Genomic DNA, 19,141 nt, shown 5'->3' on the forward strand with positions numbered 1-19,141 from the left:
CGTGACTGACATAACCGGACCGGATCTGCTCTCTTTGGTGGAGTGGGGGGGGGGTAATTTTGAAAATTGAGGTATTTGTAACTTACGAAACAGTGACCAGATCTTAATGAAATTTGATATTTAGAAGGATCTTGTGCTTTAAAGCTCTAATTTTAAATTTTGACTAGATCCTGTGAAATTGGACGGAGTTGGAGGGGGAAACCAGAATTCTTGGAAAACGTGAAAATTGGGGTATTTTTATCTTACGAATAGGTGATCGGATCTTAATAAAATTTGATATTTAGAAGGAATCCATGTCTCGGAGCTCTTATTTCAAATCCCGACCAGATGTTTTGACATTGGGGGGAGTTGGAGGGGGAAATCTTGGAAAACACTTGGAGTGGAGGAATCAGGATGAAGCTTGGTGGATAGAATAAGCAAATGTCCTTGACACGTGATTGACATAACCGTACTGGATTCGCTCTCTTTGGGGGAGTTGGGGGGGGAGGGGTTCAGTGATTTGGCGAGTTTGGTGCTTCTGGACGTGCTAGGACGATGAAAATTGGTAGGTGTGTCAGGGAGCTGCACAAATTGACTTGATAAAGTCATTTTCCCAGATTCGACCACCTGGGGGGCTAAAGGGAGAGGAAAAATTAGAAAAAATTAGGTATTTATAACTTACGAGTGGGTGATCGGATCTTAATGAATTTTGATATTTAGAAGGACATCGTGACTCAGAGCTCTTATTTTAAATCCTGACCGGCATTAAGCCTCTGATTTTCATTTTAAATCAATCTACTGATTCTTAGAATTTTTTAGAGCTCATACCATATGAGCTCTTGGCTCTTAGCTCTTCTTGCCTCGTCACAAGTGCCATATGAGCTCTTATATAGGCTTTAGTTTATAATGATCAAGTAATTAAATTTCATCATTGTTGGAACTTTTGTGTTTTTTTTTTCTTTTTTTAGCACTTCAATGGGTACTGTCAGTAAGGTTCTGTGTTTCTTTGCAAACGAGAGCACTTTAAAGTGACAAGAGTAGAATTCCAAATGCTAGTAAAGTAAAAAATGGATATTGTAGTGCAAAGGAAGATAAATGAATTATAACCTAGTTCTTTTTCCTAGACTGATTCCTTATATGTATTCCTATATGTACAAGAATTTATTTATCCTTATCTGTACTCTTGTATATCAAACTTACTTGTTTTCTTTCTTTTTTTTATCATCGATAAAAGATTTCATGATTTTTTTTCATTCGTTTTATTTTCTCTTACGGTCAATAAACCTCCTCATCCTTCACATTTTTCTTGTTCTTTTCCTGATTTTTGAAAATATTTGGCCGACGTACCTTTACTGAAACTTCTTATCATATTTTTGTCACTTTTTGAATATTAACGATTTTTTTTCACAAAATCAATTCTTATTGTTGACAGTGGTGGATCCAGGTGATGAGCGCAGGAGCTGTCCCCGCTCTCCCCACTAGCGTAGTGGAGAATTTGGGGTTGGGACTGCTTGCTCTGGTTGGTGTCGGAATAAAATCTATATTTTTTTTATAATTGGTTTTTAATAATTGAGTTATTCATAGGTTTTTAATTGTTAAGACTGTATTTTTGCAAACAAGTTTGAAACAAGGCTGCAGTTACTTTGTATAAAAATAAATATGAAAAAGTTTTTTTTAACTGAAAGTAAGGAACAGCATTAAAACTTAAAACGAATAGAGATTATTATGCATATGAGGGGTTCATTTCCTCCTAAATAACTTAATCTTTACGCTAAAGTGTTTTTATTAATTTCAATTATTTTTTCTATGGCCTTTGTGATTCAGGTGTAGGCCCCTTCTTAGGTGTCGACTTCTTTGCTGCTACTGCTTTTTTGGCAACAGCGGGTTTCTTGAAAGTCTTTACAGGTTTCTTGCTACCAGCCATTGGCTTGGTAGCCTTTTTGGCTGAAGTTGACTTTTTAACTGCAGTAGGTTTGGCTGTTTTCTTGACTGAGGTCTTCTTAGCTGTGGGCTTGGTTAGATTTTATAAATTACACATACTGCCTAAAAGTATTTAATTAAATTTAGATTTATCAAGGGAGTTTGTCCATATTACCACAAAAACCAACTGGGAGGCGAAAATCTTCATTTCGTAATAACAAGCAGGGGAAATTTAAAATCCTAACTTCTTTAGGCTATCAAAATGATTTTTCAGGATTGAGCTGTCACAACCAGGCTGAAAAAAACTTAATATTTAAACTTCTTTTTACTGTCAAAAATTTGTTTCCGAGTTTTTCTATGACACAGAGGCGAAGAAATTGGCATCATTATTTATTTTGGCTGTCATAAAATTTGTGTTTGCTTTTTTTTGCAAAGCGGGGTGGTTTTTACAACATTGTCGTTTTTAGGGGATTTGTATAATAAAAAGCAAATGCTTGAGAAGTCCAAAGATATTATTAATTTATATTTTGGATTTCAGTGAGCAAATGGTGGCCACTTCACAGCCTATTTTCATCTAATTAAAGCTCTGCGTTATATGACATATCACCTCCTCTGTTCATCCTAAAACATTAAAATAAAGGCCAAACTCCTTAGAAATATCTGAACATTAATAAAGGTTCGTATAAATGTACTCTTAAAACTAAGTATATGAGTCGAAATACTCCTTCAACGGTTAGAGTAATCATTTAAGATAAATAGATTTGAAAAAATATTAATAAAAGAAGGCAAATAATTTGTTTTTCTATCTAGCCGGTATGGATAAGTCTCTAAGTTCTCAGTTTGAATCTGTAGAATGGCTTAGATTTTTTTAAAACATTTACTAATGAAATGTTGATAAGAAATGTAAATTCACACCACTTGAGTTAACCACGAAAACAGAATGCAACTACAATATTACTTCAGAATTTTTCACCTTGTCAATATCAACCAATCACAAAATATAGTTATGTTTTTGTATAGGGGTTGCATATATTTGTCCATAAAATTGTATAGACAACTATAAATACTGCTGGGGATTTTTGTACTTATTTTGGTACATGCCATCAAATCATATTTCCTCGATTAGATGTTTATAAATCAAAATTTGTACAGGACAATTCTCTTACTTAATGCTAAATGCTAAAAGAATTTCTAATAAAAGAATTTCTTTCTAAAAGAATTTCTTAATGCTGAAAGAATTTCAAATTTTTATTTTTGTGCTCAAGAGACATATCGAGATTTAAATGTTTGAGTTGAATATCTGAAAATATCAAGATTAAAAAAAGGCTCTGTAATAAATAGATATAGCGGGAGTGGAAATAAAGAAATCTAAAAGTTTTCTTGTAAAATTGTGAATTCTATAATTTATGCAAAATACATCAAACTTTAAAAAGTGAAAGGATGCGCTACGTTGTTATGAAAAGAGAAATTATGATAAATAAATTTTTGATATTTCGTCAAAGTTGACACTGTTTATTAAAACTTTATTTAGAAAAATAGTGATTGTTTAATACTTAACTGCCTACACTTAAAACCCTCGTCTTGAATGTATTCTACGTATTTCTATCTCTTTGCTCTATTTTCCTTGTTACACCCCTAAAAGAACTTGTGTTTAATATTTAATATATCTTTTACGAATATACAAGCTATATCTTAATCCTATTTTCCTACTCTTCATTCTCCTACTCTCCATCGTAATTACTAAGCGATGCCATAAAGTTAGGCGACATGCTAAATGGTTTAACCCATAAAAATAATCACAATGAATGCAAGACCCCAAAAGATGGTTCAAGACCATATTATTTTTTTTTTGACAATACAGAGCAAGTCATTCACTATAGGGGTCAGAAGTGCAAAGCCAAACAATTATGCAGAAAACATTAAATATCATGTTTTTTTTATAGATGATGAACAGGTTTTTATTTTTTTTTTTATGACAGGGTGGTTTTTATAACTTAATAATTTTTGTATCAATATTTCTATATCATTTTAATTTTAACAGATTTATTAGAACTTTAACCCTCACCAGATTTTAGATAAAATTTACGACTATATCCACTACCTACCTACAACGCATAATTGTCGAGATTCCCTTTAAATTACTGTTATTTTTTTGTTCCCAAGTTTATCGAAGCAACCCATTATGCGCCCCTCCCTTAAAAAAAATCCTGGATCTGCCCCTGATTCCTGTTACCATGCAACACGTAAAACTTTGCAACCATATTTTAACCTTGAGTGATATTTTCAATAGTTGGCTTTGAATAGACAATCGAATAGACTCAATGCAAAAAGTACAAACGTGTCATTTTTTTCAACATGATTTTTTATTTTGAGTATTTTCTCATGCTTCAAATTAACAATTCCTGTGGTGGTAGAGACAAAAAAAAATGCAACTTCCTGCACTAAAGGACTAGAAAGATATTTAAAGGAAAATTATACGCATTTCCCACAAAAATTTTTAAAATAGACGAAGACACGGTTTTTCCGTACGCCTCACTTGATTTTGAAATGGAATTTTTGAAAACAACAAAAATCGAACCTTAACATAATAGAAAAACATGTCTTATGAGTCATCCCAGGACACATAAACAGCGTATAATTAGAATATATGGATCTCCCCCACTATATTCCTTTTTACTTTAAAAATATCTCCTAAAAGACCAAAGAAACAGTCTTGCATACAACACACACACACAATTACGGGGAAATTTGAAATATTGTGTCTGTCACAAGCAGTTATGGTGACAAAAGTTAAAATAGTGATAGAAGCCGGTTCTACCGGTTCTACTTTAACCTTTGGTCATGTTTTAGGACTCCCATGTACCTAATAACAACCCACTCTTCTACTTTAAGCTTTGAGGCACCATAGCGGAGTGCATTATACACTGGACTGGCAATCCTGTGTCCTTTAGGATTTGGGTTCATATACTGGTGTGCTAATACAAAAGTACTAACTTTTCGTGGGATTATTGGTGTGGCTAAAATTCGGCCAGTTGGAGTGAGGAAGCACTGGGCCTTTAAAACCTAAGTCTCCATCAAGTTGGATGCACGCAAACACAAAAGTGAGCTGCCAGGATGTTAAGACAGTCAAGTAGGTCACCTAAATTGATACAATTATCAGCTCAATTGGTAATCTAGAAGGAGAGATATCAGCAAGGGCAGCAAAATTGAATGCGGTCTTCTGCCGACTTCTCAGAATATTTCTCACACCACAGATCACTCACATCAGAAGAGGAAGAGTCTAATGGACCTCAGTTTCTAGCATTGCGCTGTAGTCGACAGTCCAAGACTCAGTCTTGGCCTAAGACCAAGAGAGTCTTGGCCCAAGACTCAGACAATGACAGTAGATGCTGTCCAGACGAAACTATCGCTGCACAGGTGCGATCATCTACTTTGTCTTCCTTCTCAAGCACCCGTTGAACCTATCTTTGACGACACTGATTCAACTGCAAACGGCTGGAAGTACGACCACGCACACAAAGGACAGGCGTCATCTGCGGTGGACACACTACCAGGAGCATCAACCCTAATTAAGCTTAACTCTTACCCTGGACAGACCACTCAGGAGACGACAAGCAGCGCTGATGTCTGGTTTCTTTTACGCTGGTAGCGCTGCTGATCAATAGCTTTAAGTCAAAATAAGTTAAGTATATAAATTTATGATCACCAAGTACGTCAAGAAAAAAAAGAGATAACTTATTCTTGTCTTTTTCATTTGGGGGGCTACTATCACAATCTTACCTCAAAAATGAAAAACTTGAGAGATACCAAAAATCTATCAATTTTGGGAGAGATATAATTAACCATAGCTGATTGAAAATAACCAAAATATACTAGAAATAACCAAGTTTACCAAGTCCAAAATCGCCAATATATTAAGAAAGAAAAGAAGAATTTTCAGCACAAGAAATAATACAAAGTTAAACAAACAAAAAAATTGATTAGTAATATCATCAATAAATTATTTCAATAAGGATTACATTTTTATTAGTTGTAGCAGTAAGTGAGAATTGAAAGGCTGACAAATTTTATTTTATTTTTGCGTATAAAAAAATTTACCTGATGAACGACATCCAAAAAAAGCAAAAACACAGGAGTGAATACGCTGTTCTGAGTTGAGCCATCTTGTCCACTCCTATGAGCAAAGCGATGACCAAATGCAAGCCACTCCTTTTCAATCAAATCTCTGAATCCATCTAATGTACGATAATATGGGTCCAAGCATAACTGTGCAATTGAAGTTATCTGAAATGGATAAAATCAAATGGATGTGCAAGCTTTAAAATCCAGAAAGCTTAAGTTCACTTCATAAATTCACTTTTATTTTAAGTTTTACCTTCAATTACATGGATTACATCTTTTTTTTTACATTTATTTGCATGCTCCAAAAGAAAAAAAAATAAACATATTAAAAATCGACAAACCAAAAACAAAAAAAATTTCATTATTATTTTGTTTCTTTTTCTCAGTGCGGATTTAATTCATTCGTATTAAAACCGTTAGCATTATTCAAGGCATATCCAAGGGTTGGGTTGAGAGTTTGATCCCTTCTCCCCATAAAAAAATATTTGCCTGACTCGTAAAAACGTAACAAAAATGCATATAAATTTTTTTTTGATGCGTTTTTTTTATATTCGGCCTTTCGAAGCGTCCGCGTATCAGCATTATGCTGGTACTATCGTATCTTCAAGTATTCTGATTTGGGTTCACAGATTTTTCTTACTGAAATTCAAAATCTTTTTCAACGATGCAAAAACGCTGTGGGCCTCGGCTATTCTGCTTGAAAAGAAAAGCACAAGTCCCGAAAATATTAGCAATCACCTTATCCATAAGGCACTACAATTTTTTTCGTTAACACATATTTGAATAATAAAAACATGTGAATATTTCAGTTTCAAATCAGGAAACCTCTATCAAAGTAAAAAAAAAAAGCCACTTTCTTCCCTTTTTTTGGGAAAAAAGAAACAAAAACCAGTCTAAACAAAAAATGAAACAACACAAACGTTAACCAAGAGAGAAAGACGAGAAACTCAAATTTAAATAAAAATCTAAATCACGCAAGAAAGCCCAAAACCAGAATGTCTGCGATTCTAAAAAAAACTTTACTCTCGCTTAAATACTTAAACTCCCTTCGCCACCCTTCGTCCTTAGTCGCTCACACATTCGCTTCAGATTGTCCTTCACAGCACACCTTTGGCAATAAAAACCCTCAGATGTACGCCTCTTCTGAGATGAAAAAAGCGACATGGAGGACAGAAGAAAACGTGACTCGCCTGCATCAAGGCAGACGTAAGCCCACTCGGTGGTTTCAAGAAATATATACGAAGACAGAATAAGTGCTGGCTCGAATTGATTTAGCTAATCACGAACGACCGAGGCTATTGACCTACCACAATGACGAAGCTACTGGACGCCAGGGAGAGCTAAGATGCTTGAGTCCTGCTATAAGTAAGCAAGTATTCAGATTTTTTTTTATTGCTAAAAGATAGTGTGTTTGGTGTGATGGTGTGTTAGATGTACGCCTCTTCCAAGATGGAAAAAGCGACATAGAGAATAGAAGAATCGCCTGCATCAAGGCAGACATAAACCCACTCGGCGGTTTCAAGAAGTATACACGAAGATGGGATAAGTGCTGGCTCGAATTGGTTTAGCTAATCACAAACAACCGAGAATCTTGGCTTACCACAATGACGAAGCTACTGGAAGTCAGGGAGAGCTGAGATGCTTGAGTCCTGCTACAAATAAGTGAATATTCAGATTTTTTATTATCAAAAGATGGTGTGTTTATTTTTTGTCCACTGTCTTGTTTAAAATATTGCACCCGTTTTTCTATGTTTTCATTTGTTTAAGGTTTTAAATAGAAAGGCATTGTGGCCTAATAAATTATTTGAAAATATTTTAAAATTAACAGCAAGAGCCATTCGTTTTAATCTTATCTTTTCCCCGCTACGCATTAACATTAAATCTCGAGAATAGTTCAGTGTTATTAAACCAAATTGGAAAGTTAGTTAAACATATAAAACATTCGGAAAAAGAAACTGATAAAAATGAACAATTAATACACTTCTCTATGTCTCTAATAGAATACAAGAGAATTTGGTAGTCTCATTTCATTTATGTAAACATGTCAAAAATACCAATATCATTTAACAATTTCCAAGAAAATTTGATTGAATTAGTTTGAATTACATTCCCCTAAGCATGTGTGCTGAATTGAAAAAAAAAACTACTGAAAAAAAATTACAATAAACAATAAAAAAGGGCTTTTTTAAATTCACATAATACCAAATTTGGTATTGTATGATCTACGCCCTACTTAATGTTCTTCTAATATGTTTTTCTGACGCTCAATTCTAATGAAACATACCCACGTATGATAAAATATATTACTTTAGAAACAAAATTGGGTTAAATATTTGCAAATTAGGGGGGGGGGGTAAATTATAGCGGGTCTGCATACCTACTGTGTTAGGTACAATCATTCTGCATATTATGTAGTAAGAACTGTTTTCTAACTTCACACTGTTCAATACTTTATTTCCCCCTCCTCTACTGTGAAAATATATAGCCCAAATTATATATTTTGCATCTATTCTGTCTCTTCTGTTTGTCTTGTCTCACGCTAAGCTGAAAGAGACTAACAAAAAAACCGGTTCTGCAATGCGTAAATGAATGAACAACTAGAGCGGTAGAGCGTAGATCATACAAGTACGTCTAATTCTTTTAGTTTTACTGATTTTTTATCATTTGAACTTAATATGACTCTTTCTATTTTATTCACTTTATGACAAGGCATGATTTTTCATTCTAAAATTGCTGATTTGGTTTTGTTTACCATTTTTTTTTCTAGGTTTTTTATGATTTATTTGCTTGTTTTATTTTTATGGCCTCAAAACTCAAATTCAGCCCTTTGGGACTTGTGATAAAAAATTTTCGAAATGAATATCTTGTCAGTTGTTTCAGAGACGAATTGAGAATCTAAGCAAGCATTTCTATTCGCTCTCTTTTAGGCTATTATTTGATATATATTATTTGATTTATATATATTATTTGATTTAAACATCTTTGTAGTTTTTTTTACACTTTTTTCCAGGCAATTTTTATGAGCTATATATTTTCATGCTTTATTTTTTATTTTATTTTTTACAGAGCCATCAACATAATCTTTGTGCAATTTATGTACTAATTTTGTATTCTAAACAGTGTTTATAGTGCTATCACATAACTAATTACTGAAATATCTCTATGAAAAGGAAACAAAATAAGGCCTAAAAAGATCTGATGTGACATATTCACCATTTGCCACAACCAACAACTTGCTGCGGCACCATGGCACTTAAGGCCAACACAGCTAAGCACGCTGCTTCTCCATACAAATCAATTAAAAGCCCCCCTCTTTAGTCCCTCCCGAAAAGGTGCCTAAAGGTAAAAGAAAAACGTTTTGGAACATCAAAGCAACTGCCACAAAACCTCAGCAACGAGGGTAGACAAGACTAAATCTAAAAATAAATACCTCAATATCTATAATCTATACGAATATTTCGAGATAAGGGCCCCCAAAGATTAAAGTCGCCTAAAATTGAATTTATTAATTTTCATTATAGTTTTGTATGACCAATCGAAAATGATTGAAAATCCAATCCACAATTTAAACTACAGTAACCCTATGGCAAAATCTGAGAGGCCCAAAGGATATGGTTAACAGTGGCCTAACCAATACGGAGTGGGCTTGACTCACTGCTCTAATGGAAGGGGCGCAATATTTTTAGAGGATTTCAGCAACGGCTGACATATCTCGGCCAAAGCACAATTCCGATGCAAGTTCGTAAATATACGGAAACAAACGTATTTCAGCTACACTGGGATACCTACAACTACTACTACCTACATCTCATTGTAGCAAAAAGCTACCAAAAGCCAGCAAAGCTGCACAGACTCCTACTCCACCCCACTTCCACCTAATATCACCGCGTAGAAATTTAAAAAAAGGATTTAGTTCTCTTTAACATTAAACCTTCCAATCATTAATAGATGAGCATAATAGAAAATAGCAACGAGGACCACGCTATCTTTCCATCACAAACAAAGAAAAACACTTAGAAAACAATAGGAAAAATTTTCCGAAGACAATGGAATTCAATTCAGTGGAATATTTCAACCCTACGTCCAAGGGCCGCCCTCAGCACAACACAAGCAAAAATATAAAAAAGAAACTTACAATAAAATGTGAACTTTAAAACTACAAATGTTTTTAAAGAAAACTTTTAAAACAGCCCTAGCATCCTTACTTCAACGACAATCAACCAGGACTGATAGATAAAGTGAGTTGAGATAATAAAATTCATTAAAACGAAATAATAAAAAATTTAATACAAGCTTTCAAAGCTAATCTTGCTTTTTTGGCAGCTAGCCTTAAAGGCCTTTTTGCTACAGGTTCACTACTATTGTCTATTGGTTTAGTAAAATATTTTATTTGATCATTTTTAATTAAATTTGTGCATACAGAATTTAATGAATGTTCCTCTAAGTCCCTATTTAAAGGAATAATATGATTTATTTTGAGTGTAATTTCAATTGATTCCCGAACCCTCTGTTTTATGCCCAAATTATTGCTATTGAGAGAGGATTTTTCAAAAAGTATTTTGTGGCTGGGGTTATCAAAATATGGCTACCTAAAGTAGAATCAAAGGAGTTATTAGAACTATTAGAAATTAATGCTTCGTGTATGTTTTCTTTGTGCTGGTGTAGGCATTTTTCTAAATTCTGATAGATTCTGCCAACATAGCAATTGCCACAGTCAAATGGTATTTGATAAACCCCTCTTTGGCGAGTAACTGGGGTTTTATCTTTACCAGATTTTAAGAAACTTGGGATTTTAAAATTGTTAGTGAAAACTACATACAGATTATTTTTTTTTTTGCAATTATTTTTTTAATTTTGTTGTGTTTTTTACGATGCGTGGAAGATAGATTCTATTTGTGAGCTTGTCAAGAACCTCAAATTGTGAAAGATCCTTGATTTTATGGGAGTATATTTTTAGTTTACGGCTAAGGGCATTATTGACAAAAAGAATGGGATATCCGTTACCAAAAAGAATATGTCTGATAAAATATTTTTCTGCATTTATGCACAAATCGTAGCAAATTTTCAGGACACGATCATTGAGAGAAGTTACAATTGTTCTTTTAATTTGTTCCTTTAATTTTAAAATCTTTTAATTTGATTAGATTTAAAATGAAAAGATATATATTTTTTTGCGTTGGTTTTCTGATATATTAGTGATCCTGTTACAAAAAGGCCTTTAAACCTTGCTAACAAAAAAGCAAGATTAGCTTTGGAAGGGTGTATTTAATTAATTTTATTTCGTCTGAATGAATTTTTTCATCTAACCTCGCTATATTTATCAGTCTTAGTTGAGCTTCGTTGAAGTATGGATACTAGGGCTGTTTTTAAAAGTTTTTAAAAACATTTTTAGGTTTAAAGTTCCATTTTGATGTTTGTTTCTTTTTATATGTTTTTACTTATGTTGTGCTGAGGACGGCCCTTGGACATACGGCCTAAAAATTCGCTGAATTGAATGCCACTGTTTTGAGAAAAATTTTCTCTATTGTTTTCTAAGCATGTTTCTTTGTTTGTGACCATTATAGAGCATTCATTATATTAAATGCTTTTGGTATCTATTCCCCTACACCCAATAGGCTGTATGGAGAAGACAACCAGAAACCCCTCCTCCCAAATAACTACAGAACACAGAAAAATACCCAGTTTAATACGAAGAAAACATATATAAGGATATGAGGTTCAGAAATTGCACAATAGTTATTGATAGCACATCTTCTCAAGAACTGGAAAGATGGATGCGAAATAGATAGAAATAGATAGTATAGAAATAGAAATAGATAGTATAGATAGATAGTATAGATAGATAGCGAAATAGATAGTCATGTAATGGTTAGAAATAGATAGTCTATGGTTGAACAATAGTTATTGATAGCACATCTTCTCAAGAACTGGAAAGATGGATGCGAAATAGATAGAAATAGATAGTATAGAAATAGAAATAGAAATAGATAGTATAGATAGACAGTATAGATAGATAGCGAAACAGATAGGCATGTAATACTTAGCTTCAACGAATAACAAGTTATGGTTGAACTAGTTAAATTCTTATACCAAAATTGAATGAGACTAAATGTACCTGAGGTGTGGCATCCCAGCCATCTTCCAGTGCCACCAGTACAGAAGCACCCTGAATATCAAGAAGATCAACTACTGTACCAGCCACCTGTAGGATATTGTGGGCACAATCAAGCCACTTGGAGGATTCAATTCCTTTATACAAGCCTTGATCTGATTCAGATACTAAGTTGCTGGGAACACAGGATCGCATCAGCTTCTTGAAAGATACTCGGATTTGTCTTGCGTCTGGATATTCAACACCAATGAAATCGGTCTTAGGATAAACATCTTTCATTGCCTAGAAAGAAAAAAAAAACAACTAAGCCCTACTTTGAACATATATTCAAACAAGTGTCAAACAAAAATATCTAATGAATTTGTTGTTACATTTGGGACAATTCTTCTATGTCACAGCAATGCGTATTTTGTATTGTGTTCAGCAGTATATAGCTCACTAACAATGACCTATAAAGGAGATAAAAATTCGAAAACATTTTTTAATTTAGAGGGTGTAAAACAGAGAAGAAAAGTTCCTTGAAAGTTAGCAAAATTTTTCAAAGCTTGCAAAAAAAAAACTATTTTCTAGCGCACTAAATAGTATCAAAGTAATATGAAACATTGTGCGTCTTCTAGTTTTCTAGGTATAACATAAATTATTAATGCGTTAATTAAAAATAATTATAATTTATTGAACATTTATGTTTTTTATATTAATAAATTTTATGAATAATTTTGAATCATTTTTAAATATCCATTTTCAATGTTTAAAAAAAAATCTTTGTTGGGTTATTTTTGTAACAAATTTTGGCAAAACAACTACAAATGGGAATTAAATTTATGAGAGATGGTTTTTAACATATTCGCGTATGGAAATGGATGTCGAGAAGTTCTTCTAGATTTGATCATAAAAACCCCGTCCTTCGGACATCCGAGGGTTGACTTTGTGTGAATATAAGAGGTTTTCAAAGTAAAGTATAATTTTAGAATAATGAAATGAATAAGACAACTTCCTTAATTGAATATCTTCCATTTTTTCTTCTAATAAGTCTTTGTGTCAATAAACTACATACGTTTTTACCAAGTTCAGCACAGGGTTTTGTTTTCTGATTTTGCGCAAAAAATTTCATAGAAATTAATCTTAAATAAAGAAACAGGAATAAAATCTTCTCCAAAAACCTTGTATGATCGGCAAAAGAACATAGTTTTAGTTGTCCTTGTGAAATAATCTCAGGACAACAACAAAAAAAACTCAACACATTCTAACGTTTTCCGACATTTTTTGTTCAGTGTAATAATGGGAATAACTAATTGGCAAATGTGAGGGTGACAATAAGTGTCTGATCTCATTTCCTGACAGAAATGCGATTACATAGCTTGAAAAACTGCCAAGTATCCCTAAACGCTAGATGGCGTTGATATTTTTTTTTTAGAGCCAGTTCTCACTCTTATAAGTAAGCTGTACTCTTTGCATTAACGTCAGGTATTACGTATTTCTCTTATCCAACACATTTTACCCAACACATTTCCTCCACACATTTAAGATTTGCTTACTTTTTTTTAATTTCCGTCGTGATTCTAATCACTACCTTAAATGGTGTTCAACAATGTCAAACAACTGCCAGATCCGATCACTAAAACACAAATTTTGACAGGACATGTCACTTCTCATGTCCTCGTGTTTGAATGGTAGGGGGAGGGGTAGCTCTCAAGCTTCCTAGCTCCTTGTATGCACTTGATGAAGGTATTATTTCAATGAAATCAAAATAAGAATTCTGTAAAAGGCTGATAATCCTTGGAGTTTATTTTTGAGTTGATCTATGGGCAAAAAACTACAATATACCTGGCTTTGTTGGCAAATGATTGAGCATTAAGGAAACAAGGGAGGAAAGAACAACATCAAAATGCCTAAAGTTTGAAGACCCTTTCATTTTTTCCCATGTTGTCATGGGTGTCAGCTCACGGAAGTAAAGGGGATGGGGTAATGAAGATACAAAAAAAAACTGAAGATTTAGGTTTTTTGTAGTTCTTTGTTTAAAAAATGATACTGAAAAGGTATTTTTAAATGTAGGGGTGGAACACTTACTCTCCCTCTCCCATTCAATTGGTAACTTTAATAGATATATTTGGTTCAGAAATTATTTGAATCTAAAAATATTCATTTCTTATAACTCGGTTCAGTGGGTGAGGTACGAATTGAGAGCTTTATTAGAGCTGGCGAAAGAATTGCCAGCTCTAATAAAGCTTTAATTTTTGGCAAATAGCTTTAAGTTTTGGCAAAAAGTCTTCTAGCGAGTACACATGCTGCGTCCTCTCATTGAATACTGATCAAAGATCGGAAATAAATTGACATCTGGTGTTCATATAATGTACATCTTCGGAGGCTGCAGGATTGAGGTCTGAAACGCAAAGACTTATCAAACGCTGAGGTATTTACAACGTTGCAGAAGACTTGAAGTAAACAGTGTTAGATTTACTCCAAGATGACCTATAATGAAGTATATGGCAATAGTTAGAATGGGGTTGTAATTAAATTAAATAAATTAGGAAAGTAAAAGTTAGAATGGTTAGGTCACATTTAGCAGATAAAAGATGATAGGTGCTAAATGCTAAATGTGACCTAACCAAATTTTGTCAGTTCCCACTCTATAATAAACCCAACCTTTTCGGTTCAATAGAAATCGAAATCAAAGGAGAAACACATAAAATATATTTTCTGTTTATAGTATTCCTGAAATTACTTCACAACAACAACGAAAACTATGTTCTTTTGCCGATCATACAAGGTTTTTGGAGAAGAATTTATTCCTATTTCTTTATTTAAGATAATTTCTAAGAAATTTTTGGCACAAGTTCAGAAAACAAAACCATGTGCTGAACTTGGTAAAAACATAAGTAGTTTATTGACACAAAGACTTTTTGCATGAAAAAAAATGGAAGAAATTCAATTAAGGAAGTTGTCTTATTCATTTCATTATTCTAAAATTATACTTTACTTTGAAAACCCCTTAAACTCACACAAAGTCAACCCTCGGATGTCCGAAGGACGGGGTTTTTATGATCAAATTTAGAAGAACTTCCCGACATCCATTTCCATACGCGAGTATGTTAAAAACCATCTCTCATAAATTTAATTCCTATTTGTAGTTGTTTTGCAAAATTTTGTTACAAAAATAACCCAACAAAGTTTTTTTTAAACATTGAAAATGGATATTCAAAAATGATTCAAAATTATTCATAAAATTTATTAATATAAAAAATATAAATGTTCGATAAATTGTAATTATTTTTAATTAACGCATCAATAATTTATGTTATAAATTTTTTAATTAATTTATAATCTCAATTACTTGTTTATTAATGATTGATAAAAACAAATAATTTTATTAATCAAAATATTAACAAACAATGCGGCACTTGATCATTTTTAGGCATCTTACGTTTTAATGCTGCTCCTTACTTCCAGCTGAAAAAACTTTTTCATATTTATTTTTTCATTATTTTGTTTTTAAATAATGCTAGAAAATCCTGCGCTCCCTTCATAGAAATTTTCTTCCCCCATGACAAATTCCTCGATGGAAAGTCCCCCAACATATCCCCCTCTTCTCAACCCTTCCCCCAACCAATAAATCCCCCTGAAAACGTCTGTACACTTCCCAATAGCCATTACTATACGTAAGTACTGGTCAAAGTTTGTAACTTGTAGCCCCTCCCACCGGGACTGTGGGGGAGTAAGTGGTCCCCAAAGACATAGTTATAAAATTTTTCGTTTACGCTGAATAAAATGGCAATCTCAGAATTTCGATGCGTTCACTTTGGGAAAATAATTAGCGTGGGAGGGGGCCTAGGTGCCCTCCAATTTTTTTGTCACTTACTAGAACTTTTCATTTCCGTTAGAATGAGCCCTCTCGCAACATTCTAGGACCACTGGGTCGATAAGATCACCCCTGGGGAAAAAAACAAAAAAAAAAAAACAAAAACAAATAAACACGCATCCGTGATCTGCCTTCTGGCAAAAAAATACAAAATTCCACATTTTTGTAGATGGGAGCTTGAAACTTCTACAATAGGGTTCTCTGATACACTGAATCTGATGGTCTGATTTTTGTTAAGATTCTATGACTTTTAGGGGGTGCCCTCCTCCCTATTTTCTAAAATAAGGCAAATTTTCTCAGGCTCGTAACTTTTGATGGGTAAGACTTGATGAAACTTATATATTTAAAATAAGCATTAAAATGCGATTCTTTTGATGTAGCTATTGGTATCAAAATTCCATTTTTTAGAGTTTTGGTTTCTATTGAGCCGGGTCGCTCCTTACTACAGTTCGTTACCAGTGTTTGATCAGTGTTTCTTGACGTAAAAAACATAGAGTAAGTCTGTCAAAATTCAATTTTCAAAGGTTCAATTTTGTCCCCTGGCTTGAACAACAAGAAAATCCCTTTTTTTTCATGCACAACGTTAACATGTCCTTTTTATTATTTTGAATTTAATTGTCATTGAAAACTGTTTAAACAGAGACACTACTAGAGGAGTGACAGATGGGGCACTTACCCCGGATGTAGTAATTTTAAAGCGCAAAATTTCAAATATATTATCTAACGGTTATAATTATTGTGTAATGTTGGAAATTTTATTTTTATTAAAATAAATCAGAGGGTGGAACAAAATTAACGAAACGTTAATTAATAAAGCATAATTAAATGAAGAAGTAAAAATAATAATTAGAATAATAAATCAAAATAAGTAATAATAATTAAATAATTTAAATAATATATTAAAAAAGAAAAAAAAATCAATTGAATATAATTTTGTAAATTAATAATAAATAAAAATGTTTTTAAATCTTACCTGAAAATTGTATGGGCGACAAGGGGAGGGGGGGCTGTAATCATGATTTTGCCCCGGGCACAAGAGAGGGCCGGAACTGTCACTGTGTTTAAGGGCATTTGAAAGGAAAATACTGTATCTACGTGCTTTTACTATATCTACGTGCAATTACAAGTATTGTGCTAGAAGGTCAAGCAAGAAAGAGAGCTAAGAGGAACTACGGTGGAATGACACGAAATGATGTAGGAAAATAAGAGAGGGACACTGCATACACTGCACAGGGATTTAAGGGATGCGACTTATCTTAAAGAATCCACAAAGGTAAAATTTAATAAAATCTAATCTATGGCTGTGTTGGTTAATAAAGTGTTTAAATTGAGTTTCAAGGTTGAAAAAACGCATCAGCTTCAGCAGGAACTATTTCTTTTTTTTAGTGAACCTGTTAAATTGTTACAAATTCAGGTTGTGGGCCATATGTAGCACCACCCTTAGCGGTCAGATTGCCTTTTTGAAACCCTGTTACACCCATGGAACAAATACTAACTCAATATAGTCGAAGCAAAGAAAAAAAAAATGGCGAACACAGGAAAGACTGGTGAGCTTAACTAAAATTGAAGAAAGAGTAGTTAAAACCGTTTTCAAAACGGACTATGTGTTTTCTGAGAATCTATGAATATAACTGAAAACTTGGGACTTAAAACACATTGTACTTTACATAAAATATTCATCAAACTAACCTGAGTTATAGATGGATAAATGAAAAGTCAGTGACTTCAAGAAAACAAGCAAAAGAGATCGGACTTCATATATTCAAAAATGGTAATCTGTTCCATGTTTCTTTTTCAAATGTAAAAACTAATACCCCACCGAAAAACCTTGAATATCTTAATTTAAGAATTATTCCGAAAAACATTAAATTTTTCATTCTTCATAATTCCAAATAACCGAAATACCATCCATTTATCTTCCCCAAAATTAGGTTTTACAAAAATATATTTCTACAGTTAATGTTTCTATATAATCTACGTAAATATTTGCTAACAACGGAACTAAAGGTTCTCCAAGTGGCAATTTGACAAAAAATTACTGCGAACATTTCAGTCATTTCGTTTCCTTGTGACACGCGGGATTGAACCAGGGAACCTTCAGTCTTGAACCTCAGCCTCATCCACTACGCTGTCACAAGGTATCTGACTCTTTGATTTTTCTAAGAAGCTATTCACGCACTTCTGACAAAGAACTTGTTTAAGCAAATTTCGTTCTATTCATTCTGTGTGTTTTTTTTGGGAGGAGGGAGAGGGGGAATGCGGAGACAGAAAAGCAATGAGTTATTTTCCAATTAATGATTTGACAATCGAAATTTCTTTCTTATATAGTTATACTAATCTTCTTAAACTGTTTCTTTTACTATTCAAAATATGCGTTATTTTTCCGTATCATTTTTCTTCTTCCGTAAATTCGCTTTTCTCTTATTTTGGGGCAAAAAAATTACTATATGTTTTATACTTTATTTTATCAGAACCTTTATCTATTTTTATTGTATTCCAATTTTTTTATTTTCTTTTGTTTTAGCGAAGTTCACTTAAAATTGCAAATAAATTTAGCCTACACTGTTCGATTTTTTTAGACGATTTTTTTTAAAGGACGAATCCGTTAGATTTATCCTTCGAGGCTCAGAATAATCTTCGGTCTAAGTGAGTTTCACTAGCATAAGTCTGGGACTAATAAGCTGGAAACGGGGGTAACAAGGGGTAATGTATCTTGTCTCGTTCCTTTTGCAACCCAAGTACGCGTTTGAAAAGTCTAAAAATCTAAAAAGAATAAAAAAAAAATCATAAAAAATGTGGCAAAACACTGACTTTACTCCGAAATTAAATTTTTAAAATATTACGGAAACTAAGGAGCAACATTAAAAACGAACAGAAATTACTCCATACATAAAGGAGTGCCTCCCTCCTCAACACCTTGGTATTTACGCTAAAGCTTCTATTACTTAAAAAAAGCATCCTAATCTAATTACATGGCCCTTGTGTTTCAGGAGACGTTCTTAAAAAATTGGGATAAACAGTCAAACTTTAGCCTAAAGAGCAAGGTATTGAGGAGAGGGAAACCCCTCCATATAAGGAATAATTTCTGTTCGTTTTGAATTTTAATATTTCTCCTTACTTTCAGATTAAAAACTTGTTTTTTATCATTTAAT

The 19,141-nt window shown here is 33.1% G+C and overlaps 1 protein-coding gene across 1 annotated transcript in view; it reads right to left on the reverse strand.

Moving 5' to 3' along the window:
- Positions 1 to 19,141, reverse strand: part of LOC136038787 (myotubularin-related protein 13-like) — a gene marked incomplete in the record, with an annotated part of 128,046 nt that overhangs the window by 48,576 nt on the left and 60,329 nt on the right. The window contains 2 exon segments of the mRNA XM_065722164.1: positions 5,998 to 6,183; positions 12,137 to 12,415. Coding sequence (XP_065578236.1) covers positions 5,998 to 6,183; positions 12,137 to 12,415 — 465 coding nt within the window.

Source organism: Artemia franciscana, chromosome 18 (genome assembly GCF_032884065.1).
Source record: "Artemia franciscana chromosome 18, ASM3288406v1, whole genome shotgun sequence".
Classification (NCBI taxonomy): Eukaryota; Metazoa; Arthropoda; class Branchiopoda; order Anostraca; family Artemiidae; genus Artemia; species Artemia franciscana.